Source organism: Xenopus tropicalis, chromosome 5, assembly GCF_000004195.4.
Source record: "Xenopus tropicalis strain Nigerian chromosome 5, UCB_Xtro_10.0, whole genome shotgun sequence".
NCBI lineage: Eukaryota > Metazoa > Chordata > Amphibia > Anura > Pipidae > Xenopus > Xenopus tropicalis.
The window spans coordinates 110,072,106-110,098,685 of NC_030681.2; the positions used below are offsets into that span (position 1 = coordinate 110,072,106).

General features: G+C 38.1%; 1 protein-coding gene across 1 annotated transcript in view; it reads right to left on the reverse strand.

Annotated features, from left to right (window-relative positions):
• Nucleotides 1–6,122, reverse strand: part of naaladl2 (N-acetylated alpha-linked acidic dipeptidase-like 2) — a 322,123-nt gene extending 316,001 nt beyond the window's left edge. Inside the window, exon 1 of the mRNA XM_031902480.1 lies at nt 6,003–6,122. Within this exon, the coding sequence (XP_031758340.1) occupies nt 6,003–6,045 (43 nt within the window). The 5' untranslated portion in view covers nt 6,046–6,122. The remainder of the gene's footprint in view (nt 1–6,002) is intronic.
• Between the last annotated feature and the right edge of the window lie 20,458 nt (nt 6,123–26,580).

A 26,580-nucleotide genomic window follows, 5' to 3' on the forward strand; every position in this document is an offset into this window, starting at 1 on the left:
ATGTTTAAAACAAAACATCTTATTGGTTGCTATTAATCTGTTATATACAGTCCATTATATTATTATGAAAACATTCTTGTGGTTCAGGCACAAACGTTATAGGCATCATTTACAACCATCATTTGCAGTTAGTAAAGTGCTTTTACCATTGCAGTCACCATAATGCAGCGTTTTTCTCCCAGAATTACCACACTCACACTGGGAGAGTTGCACCTGACTCATTATGGCCATTGCTTCGAAATTAACAGAATGTCACTTCGATGTAAATCAGATGCAATTGCACTGAAAGTTTTCCAAGTCCAGTTGGGGTAATTTTCAGTGTTTGGCTTGAGTGTGATGTGTGAGCATGATTTTTTAGATGCAAGTGTACTGTGCTTGTTGATGCTGGGTGTTATGGGGAACTGCCTGGTCTGGAGGTGACTCTATGGTTCCTCTTCATCAAAAGGTTAAAATTTGGCTCAACTCAGTAGGCAGGAGGAAGGCAGTGGCTGCAAGTGCAACTATTCAGAAGTGAAAAGTGTGCATTCTGATGCAAGGACCTTTAATGGATAGGGTTTTTTGTGCAACTGACTCCAGGGAAATTTGCTGTGCTTTGCGTGTGTAAATGACCCCTTATGAGTTTATTGATCATTCAATGTACAATAGTGCTTTTAAAATACATAATATAAACCCATGGATTATTTTACGCGTCCTGCTTTTAAAATAGTAACTTTTCATTTTCATTGTTTACGAGTTGAAATATTTAGGTTACACACCCTGTGCTGTATAAGGAAAACCTAGCACGAAACAGTAAGCAGCCCTGTTTGAGACAGTTGGATGGGTGCCTAACACTCAGAACAGGTTGTAATATGGACGCTGAAGAAAGAAAAGCATGTATCTCCTTGAATTTTCTGTGACAAAGGGTGACCTTGTAATTGCTGCCAGATCGATGATTTGTCCTGGCTGATCTCCACATTATGTCAAACTGAAGCAGGAATATGTTCCCAGTGCCCTATTAGCAGACCTTTCCAGTAGGTTAACACAAAACTATGTTTCTGTACAGGCAACGCATCTCTTAGCGGTGAGGGAGAGCCTTCAGGAATATAAACAAAGTGTCGCTGCCTAGAGCCACAGAGGAAATAATCCAACCTGCCTGAATACACAACCAAGCCTTCATGGAACCGCAGCAGATGAAACAGTGGTTTGATTTAAATTTGCATTTCTGTATAATAATAAAACCAGTTAAATCTGTAGCCAGCTATGTGTGGCAGCAAAAGGCGAGGGGGGGGGGGAGATTTCTGTATAAGAACCGGCTTTTGATTAAGTCAACAGCTGCAACAGAACAAGCAATACCTGTGTGCTGAGGTATTTTCTGTGCACCATAGAGAGAAGGTTACTGCCAGATCGGGTTACATGGTGTGTAATGCAGGGAGAGTTTCTACATTTAGACATTTGCTGAGTAAAATGAAGTTTTATGAAAACAAATCTGCTCTTCGATTCAATCAATTTGTATGAACTCATTTTTTTTTTTTTTAAATGTATCAATAGATAAACCGACACAGTTAAAAATAATCGCTACACAACAGTAGGGTGTTTAATCTTACTGGAAGTTGAAGGGGTGGTTCACTTTTCAGTTTTAGAATGTTATAGAAAGGCCATTCCTAAGAAACTTTTCAACTGGTCTTCATTATTTTTTTTTTTATAGTTTTTGAATTATTTAGATTGTAAGCTCTATGGGGCAGGGACCTCCATCCTCTTGTCTCTTTGATTCTTAACTTATTGTATTTATTTGTATTAATTGTTATGCTTTGTATTTATCTATTATTTTAATAACCGCCTGTTGTATTAATCTATTCTACTGTACAGCGCTGCTTTATAAATAGATATACTGTAGATAGACATACATACATACATACATTATTAGCTTTCTTCTTCTGACTTTTTCAAACTTTTACATAGGGTTCACTGACCCCAGCAGCCAAACAACAGTTGCTCTGCAAGACTACAATTTTATTGCTATTGCTACTTTTAGTTACTTTTATTTCTGTTTAGGTCCTCTCTCATAAATATACAGTATCAGTCTCTCATTCAATCCACTCACTAAGGTAATTTGGACCCTAGCAACCAGATAACTGTTGGAATTGCAGACTGGAGAGCTGCTGAACAAAAAGTGAAATAATTAAAAAAAAACACAAACAAGAATGAAGACCAACTGCAAATTGTCTCAAAATATTACTCTCTAAATCACACTAAAACTTTACACAGAGATGAACAACCCCTTCAACATGGGAATAGGCATTCAAGATTTGCATTACATATTTTTTGGAAAATTGTATAGGGAGTTTTATCCTTTGCTTTGATATATATTATTAATACATATTCCCTTAGTTATTTCAGACATAGATAGATACAATATTATTCAAATATTTTAGAACAGTTGTAAAAAAGTTCCTGTTATTTACTGTTAATACTATATCTTTATATGACTGCATGTATTGCATGGAAATCATAGAATAAAGGCAGAATACTGTTTAAGGTTGGAAGATCTGTGTGTATATAAGTTCAATAACATTAACAAAATGCCATTAAGAAAGTGAAAGAATATTATTTACTTTCACTTTAAACAAGGTGTAGCTAGTTTTCTGCTTGTATTATTGGTGCTACACTAAGGGGCTGATTTACTAAGACACGAATTCGAATCCGAATTGGAAAAATTCCGATTGGAAAACGAACATTTTGCGACTTTTTCGTATTTTTTGTGATTTTTTGGCGTCTTTACGATTTGCGCGAAAAAACGCGAGTTTTTCGTAGCCATTACGACTTGCGCGAAAAAACGCGAGTTTTTCGTAGCCATTCCGAAAGTTGCGCAAAATCGCGATTTTTTCGTAGCGTTAAAACTTGCGCGAAAAGTCGCGATTTTTCCGTAGAGTTAAAACTTGCGCGAAACGTCGCGCCTTTTAAGTTTTAACGCTACGAAAAAGGCGCGACTTTTCGCGCAAGTTTTAACGCTACGAAAAAATCGCCAGATTTTGCGCAACTTTCGGAATGGCTACGAAAAACTCGCGTTTTTTCGCGCAAATCGTATTGGTAACGAAAAAGTCGCGATAATTTCCGAAAAAATCGCAAAATACCGATCATTACGAAAAAAACGCAATCGGACGCATTCGGCCCGTTCGTGGGTTAGTAAATGTGCCCCTAGGGCTCACGTGCTTTTATTCCAGTCATTGATTCTAGCTCAGTCTCACTCAAAACAAGTCCCCAAGAATCAGCATTTTCAAAAGAATCAATCACAAGGCCTACAAACATCACACATTTCTGTTTTATTGTGTGCATGGAAAAAAAGTGGCGGTCATATTGATAAAAACTCATTGGTAAAATTAGCACAAGTTACCCTTTTTGTGTTTAAATTCCAAATGTAAAAGCTCTGTGTGTGCCCCAGCCATAGATAGGGCAGAATTTATGCATCTGCTTTACACAATCCAATGTGAACAAAAAAGTCACACTTAGAAATCGTGTGTAGAAATCGGACTAAATTATAAGGGGGGAATATAGTAAAAGTCGGTAACAGAAAAAATAGTCACAATTAGAGATGTAGCGAACTGTTCGCCAGAGAACTAATTCGCACGAAAATCGGGTGTTCGCAAGTTCGCAAGTTCGCGAACTTTTAGCGAAGTTCGCAATTTTGGGTTCGCCTTAGCTGGAGCCAAATTTTGACCTCTCACCCCAGAGCCAGCAGATACATGGCAGCCAATCAGGCAGCTCTCCCTCCTGGACCACCCCCGGACCACTCCCTTCCATATATAAACTGAAGCCCAGAAGCCATTTTACATTCTGCCTGTGTGTGCTTGATGAGTTAGCATAGGGAGAGAGCTGTGCAGGGGTTTGAGGGACAGTTTAGGTAGCTTTGCTGACTAGTAATCTACTTTCTACTGCTCTGTAGGTAGCTGCTGGGGACAGCTGTCCTGCTGATCTCATCTGCTGTAACCCAATAGTCCTTGTAAAAGCAGTTTATTTCACAAGTTTAGAAATGTAGTGTGATTTCTGCCCTTTACAGCCCAAAAAATCAACGCTGTGTCAACAACGTATTTTTCAGAGAAATTTTTGCCCTTGATCCCCCTCTGGCATGCCACTGTCCAGGTCGTGGAACCCTTTAAACAACTTTAAAATCAGTTTTCTGGCCAGAAATGGCTTTTCTAGATTTTAAAGTTCGCCTTCTCATTGAAGTCTATGGGGTTCGCAAAGTTCACAAAAGTTCGCACTTTTTGGCAGAAGTTCGCGAACGGGTTCGCGAACTTTTTTTGTGAGGTTCGCTACATCTCTAGTCACAATGTGAATTTCATATAACTCCGGCAAACATGGAAAATATTTAGCGACCACTTCAGACAGCGGAAGAAAGTTTGTGAATTTTATAGTTTGTGACTGTGTGCAAACTGTAATAAAACTTCTTAATGAAAAACTTACGTGTGCTCCAAAAGATTACGTCACCTTTTTTTAATTTTCAATTTTTATTCTTATTTGTGCAATTTATTTTTCCATGTATGACTTTTATTACATTCCCTAGTAAGTGTCTTGCACAATTTTTATTACACCAGTTGTCATATAAAAATGCATTATTAGAAAATTGCAAACCAGGGATAGTTACTCTAGTTACTCTGCAAACCTTCAGAGACTGCTGAACTACAACATTCTATTTGCATCTGTTCAAGAGTCTATCTAGGGGCAATGTGATTTGCATTTCCCAACATATGGATTGCTGCAGGCTTCCCATCCATCTATAGTAATGTCTACATTGTGTCCAGATCAAACTCTTATTGTCTCTATGTCTCCAAACACAAAATATTTAACTGTATAAGACAAGCACAGAGAAATGCTGCATTAGTTGTACAAATGTTACTGCAAACAAGTAGGTTAAGGGTTAGATGTATGGACACCATTGCCACTGAAGGAAGGCTGGGGGGCATAACTAGGCCTACTTTTTGGACAACTACAAAAAAATATTATGCTTCAGTTAGGCTAAAACTAAATACATAAGGCCAAAATATATTTTTCTATTATCCAGAATGCTTGGGACCTGGGGTTTTCCAGGTAAATGATTTTTACTTTAAATGGAACACCATCTTTTAGGTTTACTATAAAAAATATTTAACCATTGAAAGAAAGAGCAAATGAGCAAAAAATGAAGAATTATGTAATTAAATGAGATATTAATATATGGGCATTGACATTGTTGTATTCCTACAATGTAGAATAAATTAGGAGCCCCTAATTACCCTGCCATGTATCAAGGAGGCTATTGCACCACCACCTATCCACTGCAGTTTATGTGCGGGAACTACAGTATTCTGCTGAGATTGTTGTATTTCTAAGCACTTTGGAAAGCCAATTTCCAGATAACAGATCCCCTTCCTGCATATTTATGTATTTAAACTCCATCTACTTTCCATTTGCTTTGCTCTGCCATTCATCATTAAATGGGGTTAATAGGGCTTCTTATGAATCATTGCAATGCAGACTGACCTGAAAAGCAATTATGTTTTCCTGTGCTGAACAGTAAATTATTGCACAGAAATAATACACCAGAAATAGTATATAACTAATTAGTTACAGCAATAAGAATATTAGGCAAATGTGTGTTTGCATACAGAGCACTGTAAATTATTTAATATCAGAGCGACACAAGGAAAATATATAGAGAGAGACTTTTTTCCCAGAAAGACAGGACTGCCGGATTGACAGATATGGACTGACTGAAAGATGAATATCCAGGAGTACAGCATCTCAGCTCTATCAGATTGCCAGAGAGCATGTCAGCACTACCATATTAACTTAACAAAGGCAGGCAGAAAGCTACCGTTTGCACAGAGACTTTCCTTTCTTTCACAATATTTTCAATTAGCCGAGCTTAAGATATAAGCAGCCTCACATGTGTTTGCAGAAGTCAATAGAAATTTCACAGGTTGCGAAGACTAATGTAACACCTGAACTATAACAAAAAAAGAATTCACTTAAGTTGTTGAACTTACGTTGCAGAGAAATACACGTTGAGTTTGCTTCCTCTTCCCCCATTCTAGTTCTTTGAAAAAAACAAAGTTAGCTCCTTCACCGTGCAGGCTTTGACCTTCTGCCTTTGTAGTGTACTGTAGTCCTGCAATAGTATACCTACTTAGCTCTGTGAATAATTAGCAACCTGTTTCCTCAGCTACCTGGGCTTGCCTGACCTGTTTCTCTATCAACTGACATCACATCCTTTGATCTACAGTACCCTGCTCCAGACAGCATGCCATTGTTTCTCCTGAAAGTCGTATTTACTCAAATAGATTTGTGGCTTAATCATGCAGTAATTCAATCTGCTTTCAGTAAAGTACATTATTTTATGGAAGATTTACAACACCATTTTTCAAATATATGATATTTGCAAAGCACTGATGGAAGGAAACTGCAATTTCTACTAAATTAATTCTTTCTTTCTTTTCTAATATCCTTCTTCCTTTTTCCGAGCAAGAATAGTACTATAGTAAAGCAAATTTCAGAGCAGTTGCCATGGCTTACTGTACTGGGCATACGCTGCCTGTGTTATGGCACTAATAAACAATTTGCTTTTCCTTACATAGTGGAAGTTTTATAGTGAAAGCAAACCTGATTTTTAAATGGACTGAGGCATTAGAGGCAGGGGTAATCCTCAGTATTGCCCCCTTGCCTCCCCCATGTTTTGCCACCCCTGCAAACCTATAAATGACCCCTATTAAGGTGTGCTCCTGCCAAGTTGCGGGGTCATTTATAGCCGCAAGTGCAGTTGCAGTCCTGAAAATTTCTCTGCAATCACTGCTGTGAGTAAAACGCCATTCATTAAAGGCACTTGAGTCAAAATGACCTTTGCAATAGTGATGAGCGAATTCCATTTCGCTTTGCTGAAAAATGAGAAAGTGCTGAAAAAATCTGCAAAACTGCTGCAAAATTCAAGAAACAGTGAAAAATGTGCAAGATGTGGCCACTGTATGACTGTATCACTATTTTTTCTACGTGGGTGACTATTTTTTGCCGCATAGCAAAACTTTGTGGCCTTTTCGTGAGAACATTTGCCAATGGCGAAACAATAAAATCTGCTGTGAATCCATGCCCGGCAAAAAAATTTTGCTCATAACTATTATAATCTCTTTACCAAATCTGTGCAAATTAGTCAGGTACATTCAAACTTTCATTTGGATGTTCACAAATGTTTTATTAGACATGGGTCATTTTATTTTTGATGCGCGCAACTTTTTTTTTGTTGCTAGGCTTATTTTTATACGTCAAATTTGTGTGCACATTTCACCAAAAAATTCTGTCGAAACGTGAAAATTCGTCATGAATCCATGCCTGGTGAAAAGTTTTTTCTTCCCTAGACAGCATTAGGAGACCCATTTTTAGGGTTCAACCCATAGGCTAAGAATACCTGGACTACAGGGTTTACCCTGTTTTTTTATCATCTCTGACCCATTCTATATGACAGTTAATTAACATGTGTGAAAAAAAATTAAATATTATAACTTTCTCTAAACATACATACAGTAACACAAATGCTCATTTTAGTTTCTTTGTTAAACCCCAGGAGATGTATAAAAAAATATAGAGAATAGATGGCAACTAATGGGGCTTATTCTATATATATATACAGTATATATATATATATATATATATATATATAGAAATAGAAATAGGCACACGCAAACACATTTCTCTGTTCTTTGAGGAATACAGTTTTAGTATTCATTAGAAATAAAGTTACAATTCAGTATATATTCTGACTCCATTATTTATCATTTAAGTTCCTAATTCTAAAAACTATTCTATTTACTTGTGAGCATTTGATGAAGGAAATACTGCAAGAAATGTAAACACCAAGGTAGTTGTGCTACATAATGATGAAATATTTATTTTATGTAAGGAATCCAATCAGTAGTTATATCAATTTCTATTTTAAGTATGAACATCAAAAGATAGATGGATTGGCATCTGGAATCATGCAGCCTATCGTAGGAGCAGTGTATTCCTCCTGAGACACTTTTGTTTCTATGGTGATTCTCCCTCCTTGCATTTTTGGATTCCTTGACAATGGTCTTGTAAGCAGAGAAGCAGCATGACTAAATGTCATTTGTTGGCAGCCTGTTCCTTTTTGCTTTCCCCAGTCTCACTGCTGATTGTCAGGAGACAATAACCTTCAACCTCGTTTCTTATTCCCTGCTGTTCCCTGCCCTCCACCACTTTGCAGAATGTTCCATTTTAGAATATTAAATGTCGATAACCATCACAGGACCTGATGTGGCACAAGAGTTGGCTGTGGTGCAGAAGCTGAGTTTTAATTCACATTAACAATAGGAATTGCTGATGTCACAGTGTGTGAGAGCGCTTTCTGTGAAATTATCATAGTTTGGATGCACTTTGCCTTCAGTTATGAATATATTCTATGTCACGTCCTTAACGGATAAATAATAGCATCATGCACTTTTGTGTAGCTTTATGTACTCTGAGGACTAAAATCATCTGATGTCTGACATTTGCTGATTTAATCACAGGCTTTTCAAATCACAGATTTAGAAAGTCCAAAGGTTTAGTATATATATTTAGTATAGTCATGACTATTGCCTTTTAATATTAACATGTATATGTAAAAATACTAAATCAAAGGGAAATGATTCCCTGTGGTTGTGGGGAAAAAGGTCACTAAATATAATGTTTTATCTTAAAATGATTACAAAAATAGATTTTATCTGCAGATTTAAGTTCCCTAAGTTTCAGAGTAGACAGCATTAAAATAGAAAAATGATGAGGTCTAAACAGAAAGTTAAAATGATGGATTTACAAAAACTCCTTTTTTTAGATTTATACTGTATTTGTTTGAAACCACAAAAAAACCCTTATTTCCATGAATGGCCATCAACAGATCTAAATTGAAAAAGCACAAACGAAAAAAAGTTGTGGAAAAGTCTTGAAAACCGTGATTGCTTTGACTTGTCGCACTATAACCATAACTTGTTGCACAAAAGCCAGCATCAAAAAAATCCCCGAAACCCCTAAAACAACGAATCAAAGAAAGATCTTCCAATTGTATAAAAACATTTGCCATTGACTTCTACATGATCTCGACACGTTTTTGATGGAGTATTTTAGGATTTGGAATTGTTGCAGTTTTGTTGCATAATAAATCAGAAAAGTCACTTTTTTCCATGACTTTTTCAGGTTTTTGGTGACAAAAAACCGACCCAGAAAAGTTGCCGTTTAGTAAACAACCCCTTAAATTTAGGCAAACATGTAAAGGGGGAGAAAAAAACAAACCCTATAGAATTATTTATAGGGCGTAAGTAGAATGGGACCATGCTGAGCATTTTTAGTCTTGTGCATGCATAAACATATGTAATATAGAAACAAGGTAAGGGGAGAACATGATCACAAGGGTAGGAATGTAAAACAATGACTCAAGGAGAGTAGTAAATAGGGGCTGTCAGACAATACAGACTGGTGGACACAAGTGCAGAGGGGGAAATATACAGATTAAAAGACACAAAGAGGGAAGCATAATAAGAAGTACAAGGATAGGAAAGTAAACAGATTTATGGGCACCAGGGCAAAGGGATACAGGTTGAGGGACACAAAGAGATAAGAGGTTAGAAACTAATGGACATGAGAGAATATGTATTAATGAAATCATATTGAGCAACATAAGCATGTTATTGAGAATTATAGAAAATAATACATGGGAGGTTAAAGAGAATAGTGTACATAAGCAAAGGGAAAGATGTATACAATAGTTATAGAACCAGGGCTGGGAGAAAATGACATTTATTTTGAAGGTATACCATTTTGCATGAACCAGTAACTGGGCTTTAAAAAGCAAGAGCATCACCTCTTAAATAATCTGATGCAACGCTTTTTTTAGTAAACCCCCTTTCTTTATATTTATGAGAACCATTGATTTCAATAGCAATAGTTGCATTTGGAAGATCACTGGGAGCTTCCCCTGCTGGCTCAATCTGTTCTTTATAGGACTGTTTACATCAAAGAATGTCTGTTGTTATGCCACAACCAATATCAAAGCTAATTTGGCAGTACAAAGATCCTTAACATTTTGGTTCATTATATCAACTCATTTTGTTTATTTTTTGTGTATTTGTATTGTTTTAGTTAGGAGTAGCTGGAATCAACTGCAAAATCATGAGGCTTTATTTGAAACTAATGTGATCTATACCAATGGCTTCTGCAGTGATGTTCATTGATTCATTATCTATTTTTGGTTAAGAATTTTTTATTCAGTGACATCAAATGATTAAGCTATGTGATTCAATAGTGAAATGAACCAGTGCATATTTGAGCAAGGAGAACAGTTGTATTTGTTTGTACTGCATTAATCATCAAGAAAGCCTAGAATAAATACAGTAGACAGTACACTGATCTATTCCTATTGTGTGTTATTAAGAAAATAAGCGAATGTAAGTAGAACATGCTCAGTACAGTACATGTAGGGGCAGATTTATCAAAGTACGATTTTCGTGCCTTTAAAAAGCACAATATAAAAAAAATCGTATTAAATACAATTTTTTTGTATTATGCTTTTTAAAGTACAAAAAATGTGTATCTTGAAATACGAAACAAATCGTATCTTATCGTATAATGTCCGAAAAGTAAGAATTTTTCGTATCTGAACGATCGTAAACTGCAGGAAAACCTTTCTGACTTTGATCCTTCTGCACATGATTTTGGAAGCCTCCCATAGGGCTCAATGGCACTCTGCAGCTCCAACCTGGCCCAAGGAAAGTCTCCCATAGGGCTCAATGGCACCCTGCAGCTCCAACCTGGCCCAAGGAAAGTCTCCCATAGGGCTCAATGTCACTCTGCAGCTCCAACCTGGCCCAAGGAAAGTCTCCCATAGGGCTCAATGGCACTCTGCAGCTCCAACCTGGCCCAAGGAAAGTCTCCCATAGGACTCAATGGCACTCTGCAGCTCCAACCTGGCCCAAGGAAAGTCTCCCATAGGGCTCAATGGCACTCTGCAGCTCCAACCTGGCCCAAGGAAAGTCTCCCATAGGACTCAATGGCACTCTGCAGCTCCAACCCGGCCCAAGGAAAGTCTCCCATAGGACTCAATGGCACTCTGCAGCTCCAACCTGGCCCAAGGAAAGTCTCCCATAGGGCTCAATGGCACTCTGCAGCTCCAACCTGGCCCAAGGAAAGTCTCCCATAGGACTCAAGGGCACTCTGCAGCTCCAACCTGGCCCAAGGAAAGTCACATTACCGAAGTTTGAATGAATCCGAAACTTTCGTACTCGGCACGACAATACGATTTTGTTGCGCTTTTTGTTGCAAAGTATGAAAAAGTTGTGCAAGAAGAAAAAAGTCGCAGAAAATACGTAAAAATTGTAACCTTTAAAAAAAATATAAATTTTTTGTATTCGGACCTGTTGTACTTTGATGAATGTGCCCCATAGAGTATGTGCAATAACATTTTGTAGCCTTGAACTGCGGTACTATGAATTTTACCATCTGACTATTGCTCTGTTGGTGAGTGATTACCTATTAATTTATTCCTATCTAAAAGGCCTTGGAAAAACACTTTATATAATTCACATGAAATGCCTATGTACTCTTCCTATCCTTGTGGCAGATACTTTACATATAGTTGGTCCCTAAAACAAGAGCAATACATTTATCTCTGTGTTATGTGGACAAAGAACCAGTGGATCCAGAAGGCAGTGAAGAACCTTAAAATGACCAAGAAACAGATGGCAGAGAAGATGTTAGTTACATAGGTTTGAAAAAAGAGTCCATCAAGTTCAACCCTTCCAAGTAAACCCAACACACACAAACCTGTACTGATCAGTCTATACACTCACATACATAAATCATATATACCAACATCACTAACTGTAGATATTAGTATCACAATAGCTTTGGATACTATGCTTGTTCAAGAACTCATCCAGGCCCCTCTTAAAGGCATTAACAGAATCTGCCATCACAACATCACTAGGAAGGGCATTCCCCAACCTCACTGCCCTCATCGTGAAAAAACCACTACTGCTTCAAATGAAAGTTCCGTTCCTCCAATCTTAAGGGGTGGCCTCTGGTGCGCTAATCGTTTCTATGGGAAAAAAGAACATCCCCTATCTGCCTGTAGTCCCCTCTCAAGTAATCATGTCCCCTTGCAAGTGCCTTTTTTTCCAGAGAAAACAACCCCAACCTTGACAGTCTAACCTGATAGTTTAAATCTTCCATCCCCTTTACCAGTTTAGTTGCATAAACAATGATCAAAATGACCTCCTTTTACAGTGGTTCCCCTATGACTAGGGCAGCATCAAGTAGGCATAACCCAATCAACTCACATACTTACAAACACTTCCCCTTTCTTTATTTAAGCCACTGCATAACAAAATAAAGTAAGAGACAGGTTTTGGGTTGATGAAGGCAGCAGCTTTAATTAATAATTTGTAACCATTTCACAGTATAAACATGAATAACAAAAACCCCAAATTAATTTAGGAGACAATACCAAAAACACTCCTCAGGAATGCTTGCCACGAGCACCACCATCTATCATGCTGGCAATCCAACCCTGAGGGTTCCAAATGGCAAGTTAAATTAGACAACCATTTACCACGTAGTAGAACCTGTGCCTGCAGAGCATATAAGACACCTCAATTGGCTACATAGCTGTAATAAATCTGAGCATAAACCCCCAACCCCCCCCCCAGCTGTGACAGTTAAATACAATTACACTTGACTATTTCTTGCACTAAGGGAGGGTGGGACCTTGCATTCCACTTCAGGGTGCCTGCTTGCTCGCAAACATTTTCTCTTCAGATGATGCCAGTGCTTTTGCTCTGCCTCTTTCAAACCCTGTCAGCACCACCCTATGCTACCATGCTCTGCCAAGTTTGGGTTATGCTGCATATATCCCATTTGGCTGTAGTTGTGGAAGGGGATTACAGAAAAACTAATTCCTATCATTATCTTCAAGTTTGGGTAGGAAGACGAGAGGTGATACACACACACACAGACACATATTTAATCGCTTCCTTACGACACCTCCTCATCTGTATTCTAAAAGTCTGTTTGTTTTCTGTTGTATGTGCACTGCATGGGCATTAAAGAAACAAAATGTGCATTATGAATAATTTTTCCTTTGTTCATATAATGTTTCCGTTGCAGACATTTAATATATCCTTTGTGAACACAATCCCACAGCTCCCAATGGAAAAAAAAAATTGTTTTGTACTCTGTGCTGGTGCAAATGTATATAATGAACTGTTTTATTGAAATTATTTGTAGTGCACAAAAAAATTACATTACAAAATGCACAACGTACAATTATAATTCTTACTGGGCAATTCAACTGCCCAATGTAATGCACTGTGTAATAAATGTGATTCCATTGTGAAAATGCAATTTTCTGTTCTTATTGTTGTGAATTTCCATTTCTATAAACTCTGTTTATTAATGATGCCCCTTTGCTTTAAGCTTCTATCCTGACCGTAAGTCCAGAACCAAATCAATAATTTTCTCCCAGTATGAGACTCATACCTATGATCTGAGGAATTACCATCTCACCCACATTCACTACATCTATAGTTACATAGTTACATAGTTACATAGTTACATAGGGTTGAAAAAAGACCATTGTCCATCAAGTTCAACCCATCCGAGTAAACCCAGCACACAACCTATACTAACCAATCTATACACTCACATACATAAACTATATATATACAACCAGTAATACTAACTGTAGATATTAGTATCACAATAGCCTTGGATATTCTGCTTGTTCAAAAACTCATCCAGGCCCCTCTTAAAGGCATTAACAGAGTCTGCCATTACCACATCACTAGGAAGGGCATTCCACAGCCTCACTGCCCTCACCGTGAAAAACCACCTACGCTGCTTCAAATGGAAGCTCTGTTCCTCTAATCTATAGGGGTGACCTCTGGTGCGCTGATTGTTTTTATGGGAAAAAAGAACATCCCCCAACTGCCTATAATCCCCTCTAATGTACTTGTACAGAGTAATCATGTCCCCTCGCAAGCGCCTCTTTTCCAGAGAAAACAACCCCAACCTCGACAGTCTAACCTCATAGCTTAAATCTTCCATCCCCTTTACCAGTTTAGTTGCACGTCTCTGCACTCTCTCCAGCTCATTAATATCCTTCTTAAGGACTGGAGCCCAAAACTGCACTGCATACTCAAGGTGAGGCCTTACCAGGGACCTATAAAGCGGCAAAAATATGTTCTCATCCCTTGAGTCAATGCCCTTTTTTATACAAGACAGCACTTTATTTGCTGTAGTAGCCACAGAATGACACTGCCTGGAATTAGACAACTTGTGATCTACAAAAACCCCTAGATCCTTCTCCATTAAGGATGCCCCCAACACACTACCATTCAGTAGATAGTTTGCGTTTATATTATTCCTACCAAAGTGCATAACTTTGCACTTGTCAACATTGAACCTCATTTTCCAGTTTGCTGCCCAGTTTTCCAATTTTGTCAAATCGCTCTGCAAAGCGGCAGCATCCTGCATGGAACTTATAGTTTTGCACAATTTAGTGTCATCAGCAAAAATAGAAACAGTACTCTCTATGCCCACCTCCAGGTCATTAATAAACAAGTTAAAAAGCAAAGGACCAAGGACTGACCCCTGCGATACTCCACTAACCACACTGGCCCAATTAGAAAATGTTCCATTTACCACCACTCTTTGTACTCTATCCTTCAGCCAGTTTTCTATCCAATTACAAATATTATGTTCTAGGCCAATATTCCTCAATTTGATCATTAACCTTCTGTGCGGTACTGTATCAAACGCTTTAGCAAAATCTAAGTAGATGACATCAACTGCCATTCCAGCATCAAGGTTCCTGCTCACCTCCTCATAAAAGGCAACTAAATTAGTCTGGCAAGATCTGTTACGCATAAAACCATGCTGGCACAAACTAATAGTATTGTGAACTGCAATGTATTCAACTATCCTATCCCTTATTACCCCTTCCAGAAGCTTTCCTACTACTGATGTCAGACTAACAGGCCTATAGTTTTCAGGCTGAGAACGAGATCCCTTTTTAAATAACGGCACCACATTAGCAATCCGCCAGTCTCTCGGCACCATGCCAAACCTCAACGAATCCTGAAAAATTATGTGAAGAGGCTTGGCAATCACAGCGCTCAGCTCATTTAATACCCTGGGATGAATCCCATCCGGTCCTGGACCTTTGTTTACCTTTACATGTTCAAGTCTCTTTTGAATTTCCTCCTGAGTGACCCATGCGCCAGTAGCTAAATTACTAGCACTGGGTATATTAAAAGGGAAGCCTTCATTATCTGGCTCCTCAGATGTATAGACAGATGAAAAATAAGAGTTCAAAATTTCAGCTTTTTCCCCGTTCTCATCAACCAACTTACCTCCCCGTGATAATAAAGTTCCCACCCCTTCTTGCTTCATTTTTTTACTATTCACATAATTAAAAAATAATTTTGGATTCTTTTTACTCCTAGCTGCAATATCCCTTTCCATCTCTATTTTAGCTTGCCTGATAGCTTTTTGCATGCTTTATTTGCTTCCTTGTACCTGATGAAAGTTTCCGCTGTCCCAGCTAACTTGAATGCTTTAAAAGCACGTTTTTTATTACCAACCTCGACCTTAACTCTTTTATTCAGCCATAAGGGTTTTGCTTTGCGATGCCTCTCCTTGCTTACAAGGGGAATATACTGTTGTGTATACCTGCAAAGCAATGTTTTAAAGATGTTCCATTTTCCTTCTGTGTCTAACCCCATGAAAAGCCTTTCCCAGTTGACACATTGCAGAGATGCCCTTAAACTGGCAAAGTCTGCACGTCTAAAATTGAGCGTTTTAGTTACTCCCTTATAGAGCTGTCTCTGTAGCATTATCTCAAAGGAGACCATGTTGTGATCACTGTTCCCCAAATGCTCACCCACACAAATGTTAGAGATAAGTTCAGTATTATTAGATATTACCAGGTCCAAAATAGACTCATTCCGAGTAGGTTCTTGAACCACCTGAAATAAAAAGTTGTCATTTAGCATATTTACAAACCTACTAGCTTTTTCTGACTTAGCCACCCCATTACTCCAGTCAATGTCCGGATAATTAAAGTCCCCCATAATAACAACTTGACCCAATTTTGAAGCCTCCTCCATTTGCAAAAGTAGCTGGGACTCATCCCCCTCATTTATACGGGGTGGTTTATAGCATACACCAATGATCATTTTCTTTGTGACCTTCAGCCCTACTGAAATTTCTACCCAAAGAGATTCAACGTTTTCATTGGTAATGTCTTTATTACATGGCTTTAAATCTGACTTTACATAAAGACAAACCCCTCCACCCTTTTTAATCCCTCTGTCCCTCCTAAAAAGCGTATACCCATTTAAATTCACTGCCCAGTCGCATTTTTCATCCCACCAGGTCTCAGTGATACCAATTAAGTCATAATTTTCAATACATGCAATAGCCTGCAGCTCCCCTATTTTTCCCGACAAGCTACGCGCATTAGCCAGCATGCAGCGGAGATTACTACTTCTTCCTCTACAGCTTACATTAGCTAAAGGACAGTTAGAGCTAAGGTGAAAATTAGTCTGTTTCCCTTGTAACAATGGAAGCTCCTTATCTGATAAACTATATGCCCCCCTCACTCCTCCCCCACAACCCTTTACTGGTCCCACTGCCCCATCTACACTAGCTCTCCCATAAGAATCTAGCTTACCAACCCCCCCTTGTCTAGTTTAAACACTCCTCCAGCCTCTTAACCATTCTCTCCCCTAGCACAGTAGACCCCCTTCCATTGAGGTGCAATCCGTCAGGGCTGTATAGATTGTACCCCAAAGAAAAGTCAGCCCAGTGCTCTAGGAACCCAAACCCTTCCTTCCTACACCAAGACTTTAGCCACGCATTTAGCTCCCTAAGCTCCCGCTGTCTCCCTAAACTAGCACGCGGCACCGGCAAAATTTCCGAAAAAATTACATTGGAGGACCTTTGCTTAATTTTAGAGCCTAGATCCCTGAACTCACTCTTTAAGGTCCCCCACCTACCGTTCATTTTGTCGTTAGTACCGATATGTACCAAGACAGCCGGGTCATGCCCAGCCCCTCCCAATAATGTGTCGACCCGATCAACCACATGCCGAACCCTGGCACCAGGAAGACAGCAAACTGTCCGGTTGAAGCGATCCGCTCGACAGATTACCCTGTCCACTTTCCTAATGATCGAATCCCCTATAACCACCATCTGTTTAGGCCTAGCTCTGCTCTCCTCCCCACCACTACTAGAGAAACTGGTCTCCCGGCTGTTAGAGAGATCAGCCTCATCAAGAACCGCCAGTCCAGAGTTCACACTCCCATCTTCTTCACACAATCTGGCAAATCTGTTGGGATGCGCAAACCCTGGAGCAGCCTCCCTTTTTCTTTTCCCCACACTCGATTTTCTAACTGTCACCCAGCTTACTGCCCTATCATCCTTTCCTTGCTCCCCTCCCCCCATACTATCTGACCCCGCTAGTTCTTGTTCAGTTAGCAAGAGACTTCTTTCAAGATTGTCAATAGAACGCAGTGTTGCAACTTGTTCCTCTAGTGCTCTAACGCGAGCCTCTAAAGTGGCAACTCGCTCACATCCACAACAGAGGTATGCACTTTGGAACTGTTGTTCCACAACTGCATACATGCGGCAGGCTGTGCACTGTGTCATACCTTCAATGTTGCTGCCACTCATTCTCCCAGTTACAGAAACAGTTAAACAAAAATTGGTGAAAAAAGGCTATTAAATAAACAAAAAAAATTTTTTTTTTTTTTTTTTTTTTTTACCTTGTTTTAACTCCCTTAGTTTGTAACTCCTGTGATTATAACTCCACTTATAGAGCCCCCACTTCAAGAGCAATCACTTACAGAGCACCTACCACCAGAGCAAGCTCCACTGGAGTCCCAGTGGTTCTATTTCAACAGTCTGTTAAGGTCAACTAATCAAACCCCACCCCCTCAAACTGAGGGTAATTACAAAGGAATGTAACTCTGGCAAACCTGCTGTAAGCCTTATAGTTAACCAAACTTTGTAAATTGGCACCAAAAAGAGCAAATACTTTTGAAAAAATTTAAACCCAACAGTTAGAAAACACAGTGATTCTGAATAAAGTTAATAAAAAATACTTATCCCTTTTTTTTGTTGAATTGAAAAAGCAGTTGATTCAGTCAGCCACCAGCCTGTAAGTAAATATAGGAGGATTACATGATGACAATATGAAGTCACCCATCACAAGCACCGGATTAGCAGAGATGATATTTATAGCATCCTTGATCAAATGTGTTTTTAAAACTAGACACCTAAAGTCATTTTAGTTTCCTTTAAAAGTACCTATTGCACTGAGGGCAAAAATGGAAAAAAACATCTTAAGGTGACCTTTGGGATAACTCTTTAACAATGCAGGCCTCATTACTATGCAAAGGCAAAACAAAAGGCTTATATAAAAGGCTTGAACATAAAAGATTGTTCATGAGATTCAGTTCATAGAAACACCTTGCAGATTGTATGAGTGATTTGGGATGCTTATTTAAGTAGCATACAGTGTGACAAGTCCATGTCATGTAAAAATCACACATGACTTTTAAGCTATTAACTATAATAAGATATTTCTTTGCAAAATATCATTTTTTAGCTTTCAATTTTGCAAATGTTATGACATACATGTTTTATACTTTACTATCAGCTATAGTACTGTAAAAAGCCCAAACCAGCAGTTGTTAGATATAATGCAATGTACTAGCAAAGTCATCTGCCAGTCATTCAGTTATTTATTTCAACCAATGTGATTGCTTAAAAAAAAAACGTTCCTCCTTGCAAGGTTGCAAGAGGTAACCTTTAACCCTTTAAGCCTGTGCATTGGGAAGACAGGACAGATGCTCTGAGAGAATGAGAGGACAAAGGTTTAGAGTTAAAAACAGGAAGAACACGGAGTGGGGGCACAGTCTAACAGTGCCATTAACACTGATAGTAAACCTCTGGCTCACCGTACTAAGTAATAGAAAGGTGGGGGAATATAAATGTATATACCCCATGCAGTGGATTAAACATGGATAAAAGTTTCATGTGCAGTTATGAGCTAACCCCCAGACTGCATGTGTCCATGGAACTTTTCCCAACTTTCTCATGAGCCATGGGCATTCCAAAGAGCCAGCATCAAATGATCATAACATATGTCCCTACTAAATGTATTCAGACTGCAAATCTGGTACTCAAGTGCTTCCAGGACAAACAATCCTTATCCTTACCTTAACTGTTTTCAGGTCTCCACTTTTTATTTCACATGTCCATGACAGCTTTCTATTTTGGTGTACCCACATCCTATTGTGTCTGTGTGCATATATATAGTTAGTTACTGTTTCAGAAATTGTAACATTAAAACATCTGATGAAGAGATGTTTGGGCATCCAAATGCACTCTAGCCACTTCCCTATATTTGCTCTCAGAGCCCATCAGTCCTTTGCGCCTTCAATTACTAATTCAGTGCTACTTGGCTATTGACACATGGTGCTGTGTGAACCCTGGAGCTACTGTCACCTCTTGCCCAGGCAGTAACTCCTTGGTTTACTCAATAGATGGAGCACATTTGCAGCTAAAGAATCAGGCACAGATGTTATGTGCACACCAAACACCAGAAATAAAAATATTCTGCACAACAGCATTGTGAAGAAGCAAACACACAGTTGAGTTCATTTTGACTATTTTGACACTGTTGTGACGGACAGGACGCATTGCGTCAAATGCAGAGCAATTTAGTCTGATTCATTATCTGCATTGCATTTGAAATGCTGCATAAATTCTGAGAAAAAACAGTGCAGTTTAGGAAGAAACATGGTGATTGTGTCTGACATTGCACTTTGCTCACTGGTTCTGGAAAAGTGACTGCACCCTGTAATTTTATATTTTTATAGTCGCTGGTAGGCAAAGGGTTAAAAAGTTTTATTAGTATTGCTGAAGGAAGAGGAAAGTAATACTACTAAACATCTCATAGGCATGTTAAAGTTTAACAGATAAGAAGAAAACCCTCAAACAGAAAAATCTGAGCAAGTTTTAATAAATGTATTATATATTTCTGCATGTCACTTACTTTACAGCTGTTGCTAATCACTATGTTCTTAATACTAGTTTGGGGAATTCCAAGAGCACTGGCGCCTACATGAATTGAAAGGTTTATGCCTGCATGGTATAAATAAGGACAGTAAGGCAGGTGGAAAAACTGCTTAATATAATCAACAAGACACAACAAATCTACCACCAAGCAAATGAATGGACAAAAAGAATGTATCTGCTTTGTACTGGTTTTTGCAATGCCTAATACACTTTGTCTTGACCTTTTAGCATAGAATATAAATATTTACATAATAATGCACTTTGCTAGCGCTCACAATTCAAAAATAGAATATTAGGATAAAAATGTTTACATGCACAAATCAATATAATAAGAATTAAAACTCTTGTAATGTGGTAGAAAAGAACATTCTGTCCTAAACAACAAGCTTATTCTAATATAATCATTAATACAAAAGCCAAAGTTAACAGGCCTGGATTTGTGGCCACAAAGGCTTGGGCCGAGGGCTGCACAAATTTGGGGGCGGCATGCCGCCCAAGCCACACTGAAGTTTTGCTCACATACAGAGCAACGGGGGCCTAACCCCACTGCTCCGTATGTGAGTTAAAATGGACGCGCTAATGCGCATGCATGCTCGCGCAGAAGGGTTGCAAATGGGAGCGGCCTCGGGGCACCTATATAACAAATCCAGCATTGAAATTTAAAGGAAAACTATTCCCCAAAACAATGTAGGTCTCTATAAAAATATATCACTTAAAACAGCTCATACGTTAAACCATGGTTCATCTAAATAAACCATTCATTTTAATATACTTTTGTATTACAGGTATAAGACCCATTATCCAGAATGCTGGGGACCAAGGGTATTCCGGATAAGAGGTCTTTCCGTAATTTGGATCTCCATACCTTAAGTCTACCAAAAAATTAATAAAACATTAATTAAACCCAATAGGATTGTTTTGCAAGGTACTGTTATATTACTACAGAGAAAAAGGATTCTGAATTATTTGATTAAAATGGAGTCTATGGGAGACAGGCTTTCTGTAATTCGGAGCTTTCTGGATAACAGGTTTCCGGATAAGGGATCCCATACCTGTAGTATGTGCCAGTCGGTAATACTAAATAGAAAATTGCCATTTTAAGTACCAAGGGCTTTCCCCCTGGATCATACCATTTACAGAGCACACTAATAAACCAAATGTACACATATATATTAGGTCACATCAGTCACATTACTTCCTGTTACAGTTAAAGCTGCATTATTTCCTGTCAGGTGATCCCTTAGGGAGCACACAGACCAAGAAAAAATTATAGCTTAAGGTAAAAAAAAATATAAAGGGCAATATTTACTAATATATACATTCCAGTTTGGTAAGATTCTTTAATAGGCCACTTAGCATGATAAATAAATAAACTACAGTATCAGTTTGTTAAGAATTCATTCTGGGGGTATCGTTTTCCTTTAAGATAAAGTGTAAGGGTGCTGGCTCCCCAGTTTCCCAACAAATGGAGTCTAAATAAAATCAAATAAGAAACTGATATTCTTAATATTTGTATTTATATGGGTAACTGTGGCTCTCATCCAGAGGGAACATTGTCCAGAGGTCTGGGGAGGTGTGAGACAAATAAATAAACTCTAGTAAACAGTCCCAGAGTCAAGTCTGGTAGCAGACAGATAGAGTCGAGTACATAAAATTAGAAAAGGAAAGTTGTAAAGAAACATTAGCAAAGGTCAGTAAACAGACCAAAGTGGTGAAGATAAGGGCGGAACTAAGAACTAAGGGGGTACTGTGCCAATGGTCATTACCAAGCAAAGGAGACCAGAAGAAGTAACTTATGCACATGAACTGATTTGCAAATTTTCTACAGATATCTTTAACAAGGTTAGACGTGAATGCAGTGAAAGATTATTAGGAAACCCTGCATAGGTGTTACCAAAGTTCTTCCCTTGGTTCCGCTAGTAACAACATTGATCTATTAATGCATGGTCTAGCCAGGGCAGATCCATAGACTAAAAACCTCAAATAATATAAGTTGTAACGGTATAATGCATATTCAGCATGGTATTTTATAATAAAGCTATGTATGTCTTTTATAAAAAAAAAAGGGCATTGACTCAAGGGATGAAAACATAATTTTGCCTCTTTATAGGTCCCTGGTAAGGCCTCACCTTGAGTATGCGGTGCAGTTTTGGGCTCCAGTCCTTAAGAAGGATATTAATGAACTGGAGAGAGTGCAGAGACGTGCAACTAAACTGGTTAAGGGGATGGAAGATTTTAATGAGGTTAGACTGTCGAGGTTGGGGTTGTATTCTCTGAAAAAGAGGCGCTTGCAAGGGGACATGATTACTCTGTACAAGTACATTAGAGGGGGTTATAGACAGATAGGGGATGTTCTTTTTTTCCCAGAAAAATGATCAGCACACTAGAGGCCACTCCTTTAGATTAGAGGAACAGAACTTTCATTTGGTGCAGCGTAGGTGGGTTTTCATGGTGAGGGCAGTGAGGCTGTGGAATGCCCTTCCTAGTGATGTTGTAATGGCAGATTCTGTTAATGCCTTTAAGAGGGGCCTGGATGATTTTTTGAGCAAGCATAGTATCCAAGGCAATTGTGATATTAAAATCTACAGTTAGTATTAAGGTTGGTATATACAGTATATGCTTTATGTATGTGAGTGTACAGATAGGTCAGTTTAGGTTAGTGTGTACTGGGTTTACTTGGAAGGGTTGAACTTGATAGACTCACTCTTTTTTCAGCCCTATGTAACATATAATATTGTAAAAAGGTCCAGTTTAACATCCAGTTAAACATTTGTCCTTTTCCATAGTTTGGCATTGTATAGCCATCTGTTTATTATACATATAAATATTAGCTTTGCTGTGGTTTGTCATGGTTACCACTGAAAAAAAGTTTTCTCCGTCCATAGATAATCTGATTTTTCAACACATCTCTTCACTATATGAATAGGACACGGTTACTGAAATAGAAACTATAATGAGTTAGCATTAGCATTATATCCACACAAAATGTAAATTACAGTATGCTGTACCCAACAAGGAATTTGAATTGCTCAACCCGGGAATATAATAACATGAAGATGTCTATATTGGATTGTTTATTATTACTTAATATGATCCTTCAGGTATAAAAGTAGATTTACATCCCTTTAGTTCTGTCCTATAAATGAGTTGCTTGGAGTATTCCATTTTTATCATTGATTTTGCATTTGTGTCAACCATTCCTACTTATTCTCTGCCTTCGGAAACTGAGTCTCTAGCTATCAGTTCCACAAGGATGCATAGAGTCATTACTATTCACCTTTAAAGAATCATTCTCCCAGTATGAAGTGCTGTGAAGGCCATTTGTTTCCTATAAAATATTGCACACCAAGCAAGAACCCTTACTGAATAATGAGAAGGCAGCTTGTGTATGTTGATTCTTGATACAAGGTGCCTTGGCTTTTGTACACAGAAACCAAGTTAGTATGAAGGGAACACTGGAAAATGTGTAATCCTATTTACTGTTGCACAATAGCTTACTGTGTAATATGCATTAAATTAGAAAAAAATCAGTGTCCCCAGAGAGATGCCCTCTGTAACTCACCAACAAAATGTGGTATGTTGACAAGATAGAAGCTGCAGTAAATGGATAGCACAGGCATGTTACAAAACATAGTGAGAAATGCTTGCATTGGGGTTGGAATCTATAAAAGCTTGAGAAACATTTAGGTTTACTTCCAGTTCATTCCAGCAGTATTTTATTAAAGCACTCCACGTCGGCAGCACAGAGCTTTTGCCAAAAGCTTCAGATTGTCGATAATATTGATCTTGTTTGTATAAGCAGTCACACATAAATATGGTAAACCTTGCAACAATTCTTTCTTATTGCAATTACATTTTAAAAATACTTCCTCGGTCACAAAGATATAAAGAAAACATCTTACCAAACATGCAGTATACTATGGCAATATTGGCATGTGCAATCAATTACAGCTTTACAAAACAAGTTACAATATTGTTTTTAAAATGCTGCTCTGTAAAAGGATTTTTATAGCATCTACTGGTTATGGCTTTCTACTGCATGCAATAATGTGGGTCTGTGGCAAAGAGACACAGTGAAGTTAATTTACTTGAGATTCTGAAGATTACTAAATTTACACTTCATAGACCCCGATCTTCACTGCTAAAGGGCTGCAGTCACCTTGGAGTGGTACAGAAGCTCAAAATATATGTACAGGATTTCTACCCCACTTCTTTGTTAAGCTTTAGTTTTCCTTTAATGGTCACTATAAGCTGCTGGTGGTAATTACCGAGCTACACAGCGCCGTGCACCTAACAGCACTCCCTAACGTGTGCATTTGAATGATGCACAACTCAGGGAGTGAGATATGGGAAACCCAGTTGTGGCTCCTAGCCATTCTTCATTTTTGAAGTTTACCATTTCTATAAAAAAGCCTGCATGGGACAAAAATCTGGTGTAATCAGATTTTTTTGCACTTTGCAGCCCATAGGTGCAAACCTGCACCTCTCTGATGAATACAGATCTGCCTACATTTGGTAGATCTGTATTCATCAGAGGCACACAGGTAGACTTCAAAAATATAATCATCTATTTCCAGAGACAGAACAAAAGGTACTTTGATGGAGGAATAATATTTGTTTGGCATACCAAACATTATGATATTTTCTTTATCTGAAATCATTTAAAATGACACAGAACAGTGAGTGATATAGTAAGATAGATCACTGAGTTTTCCATGGCAAGGTGATTGCGCTTCAAATCTGAGCACAGAACATGAACTAATAAATATTAATTTTTTTTTTTCTCTGGGTGGAGAATGCTGTTTTAAATTCTGTTTTTGCTGGGAGCATTTCCAAAGAAAATTATGTATCTGAGCAAGTAGCTGCAAGGTTCCTTGTAGCAACAGAATATCAGAACAGCCCTGTTAAGACCCCTTATGTCTTTACTATAGGATATTACAAAGTTGTATATACTGAAAGCTGGTAACAATTCATTTTTATCACTGTTCTAAAAAGGGGAACTCCACCCAAATACTACTTAAAGGAATACTGTCTTGGGAAAACTTGTTTGTTTTTCAAAACACATTAGTTAATAGAGCTTTTTCAGCAGAATCCTACATTGAAATCCATTTTCCACATTTATTTTTATATTTAATTTTGAAATTTGAGAGTTTAGAATAAGTGTAACGTTGCACCGATTGAATTGCTAACATGCTTGTGCTGTGCAATGGTTTGCCAGTTGAATCGGCTTTAAAGCACAAGGAACAGGGTCTGGCACAAGTAAGCCCTATATTTAGTACACGGCTCTATTTGCACCTATAGGTGCTCCAATTTGAGCCACTCAACCATGCACAAATGCTGTATGTCAATAAAACTTTACATCTTATTTATGAATCTGGCATCATTGTATTACCCAGATCAACACATGAAGCACAAGTAAGAATGATAAAGAAGGGTAAGAATGATGCATTGTGAATAAAGAAAATACAAAATCCACTGATGTTTTCTCTTGATATGCATGTATGTGTATTTATATAGTTATTTTTACTTATAAAGCTCTACTTATGTATGCACAATGTACATTAAATAAATACAATAAAAGAACAGATCATGATCAATACAATAATAGACTATAAATAAATACAAAAATACATTTTTTTACGATTAATAACCAGTATTAGGAAATAAGAAAGAAGAGGCCCTTGCCCTGTAGTGCTTATAGTCTAAGTGGGTGGGTAACTTATGGACACACAGAGGGGATAACAAGTGCTGCAATTTACAGTGGTAGATGCATTTCTGCCTAAGTGCCAAGACTCAGAGTCAGATGTTATGCCAGTGCTCCCAGAAGCTTTTAAGCTTAATTTTGAAAAGGCTAATGGAATATTATCTGAAGGAATGCAAGGAAGAAATTCCCTTGGTAAGAGCAGCAAAAGAGAAAGGTTTAATATGCAATATAGTAGTGGAAGTGGATGGTGTAACCAGACAGTAGCTCTCAGAGAAACAGATAAGTGTGCCAGGAATGTATGGATGCTCAAAAGAAGTGATGGAGTGTGAGGGAGGATGACCATAGAAATGTGCCAGAAGGTTAGTTTTCTATTTAAGTTCTCCAAATGGTATCTTAGTTGGGAAAAACACGTTATTGATGCTATTGGATACTAGATAGGTGCGAACCTAAAAGGGATTGAAACCCAAACTACAAATTGATGTAAATGTCATCAGGGTGCTTCTCTAAACACTTTTGGAATTTAGATTTATTTTCACATATTCTTAGCAGTTTATATGTGATATTTGCATTTTCAGACAGCATGCTTATGGCTAAACAGAGAAACCTTCAGGTCCTTCAAAAATGTGAGCCAAATTAACACCAATTAATTTTTTGTGGTTTAGATCCCCATTAATATTAATTACATTACTTTGTTAAGAAATTATATTGCCACAATTAGATTCAACTATTTAATGCAA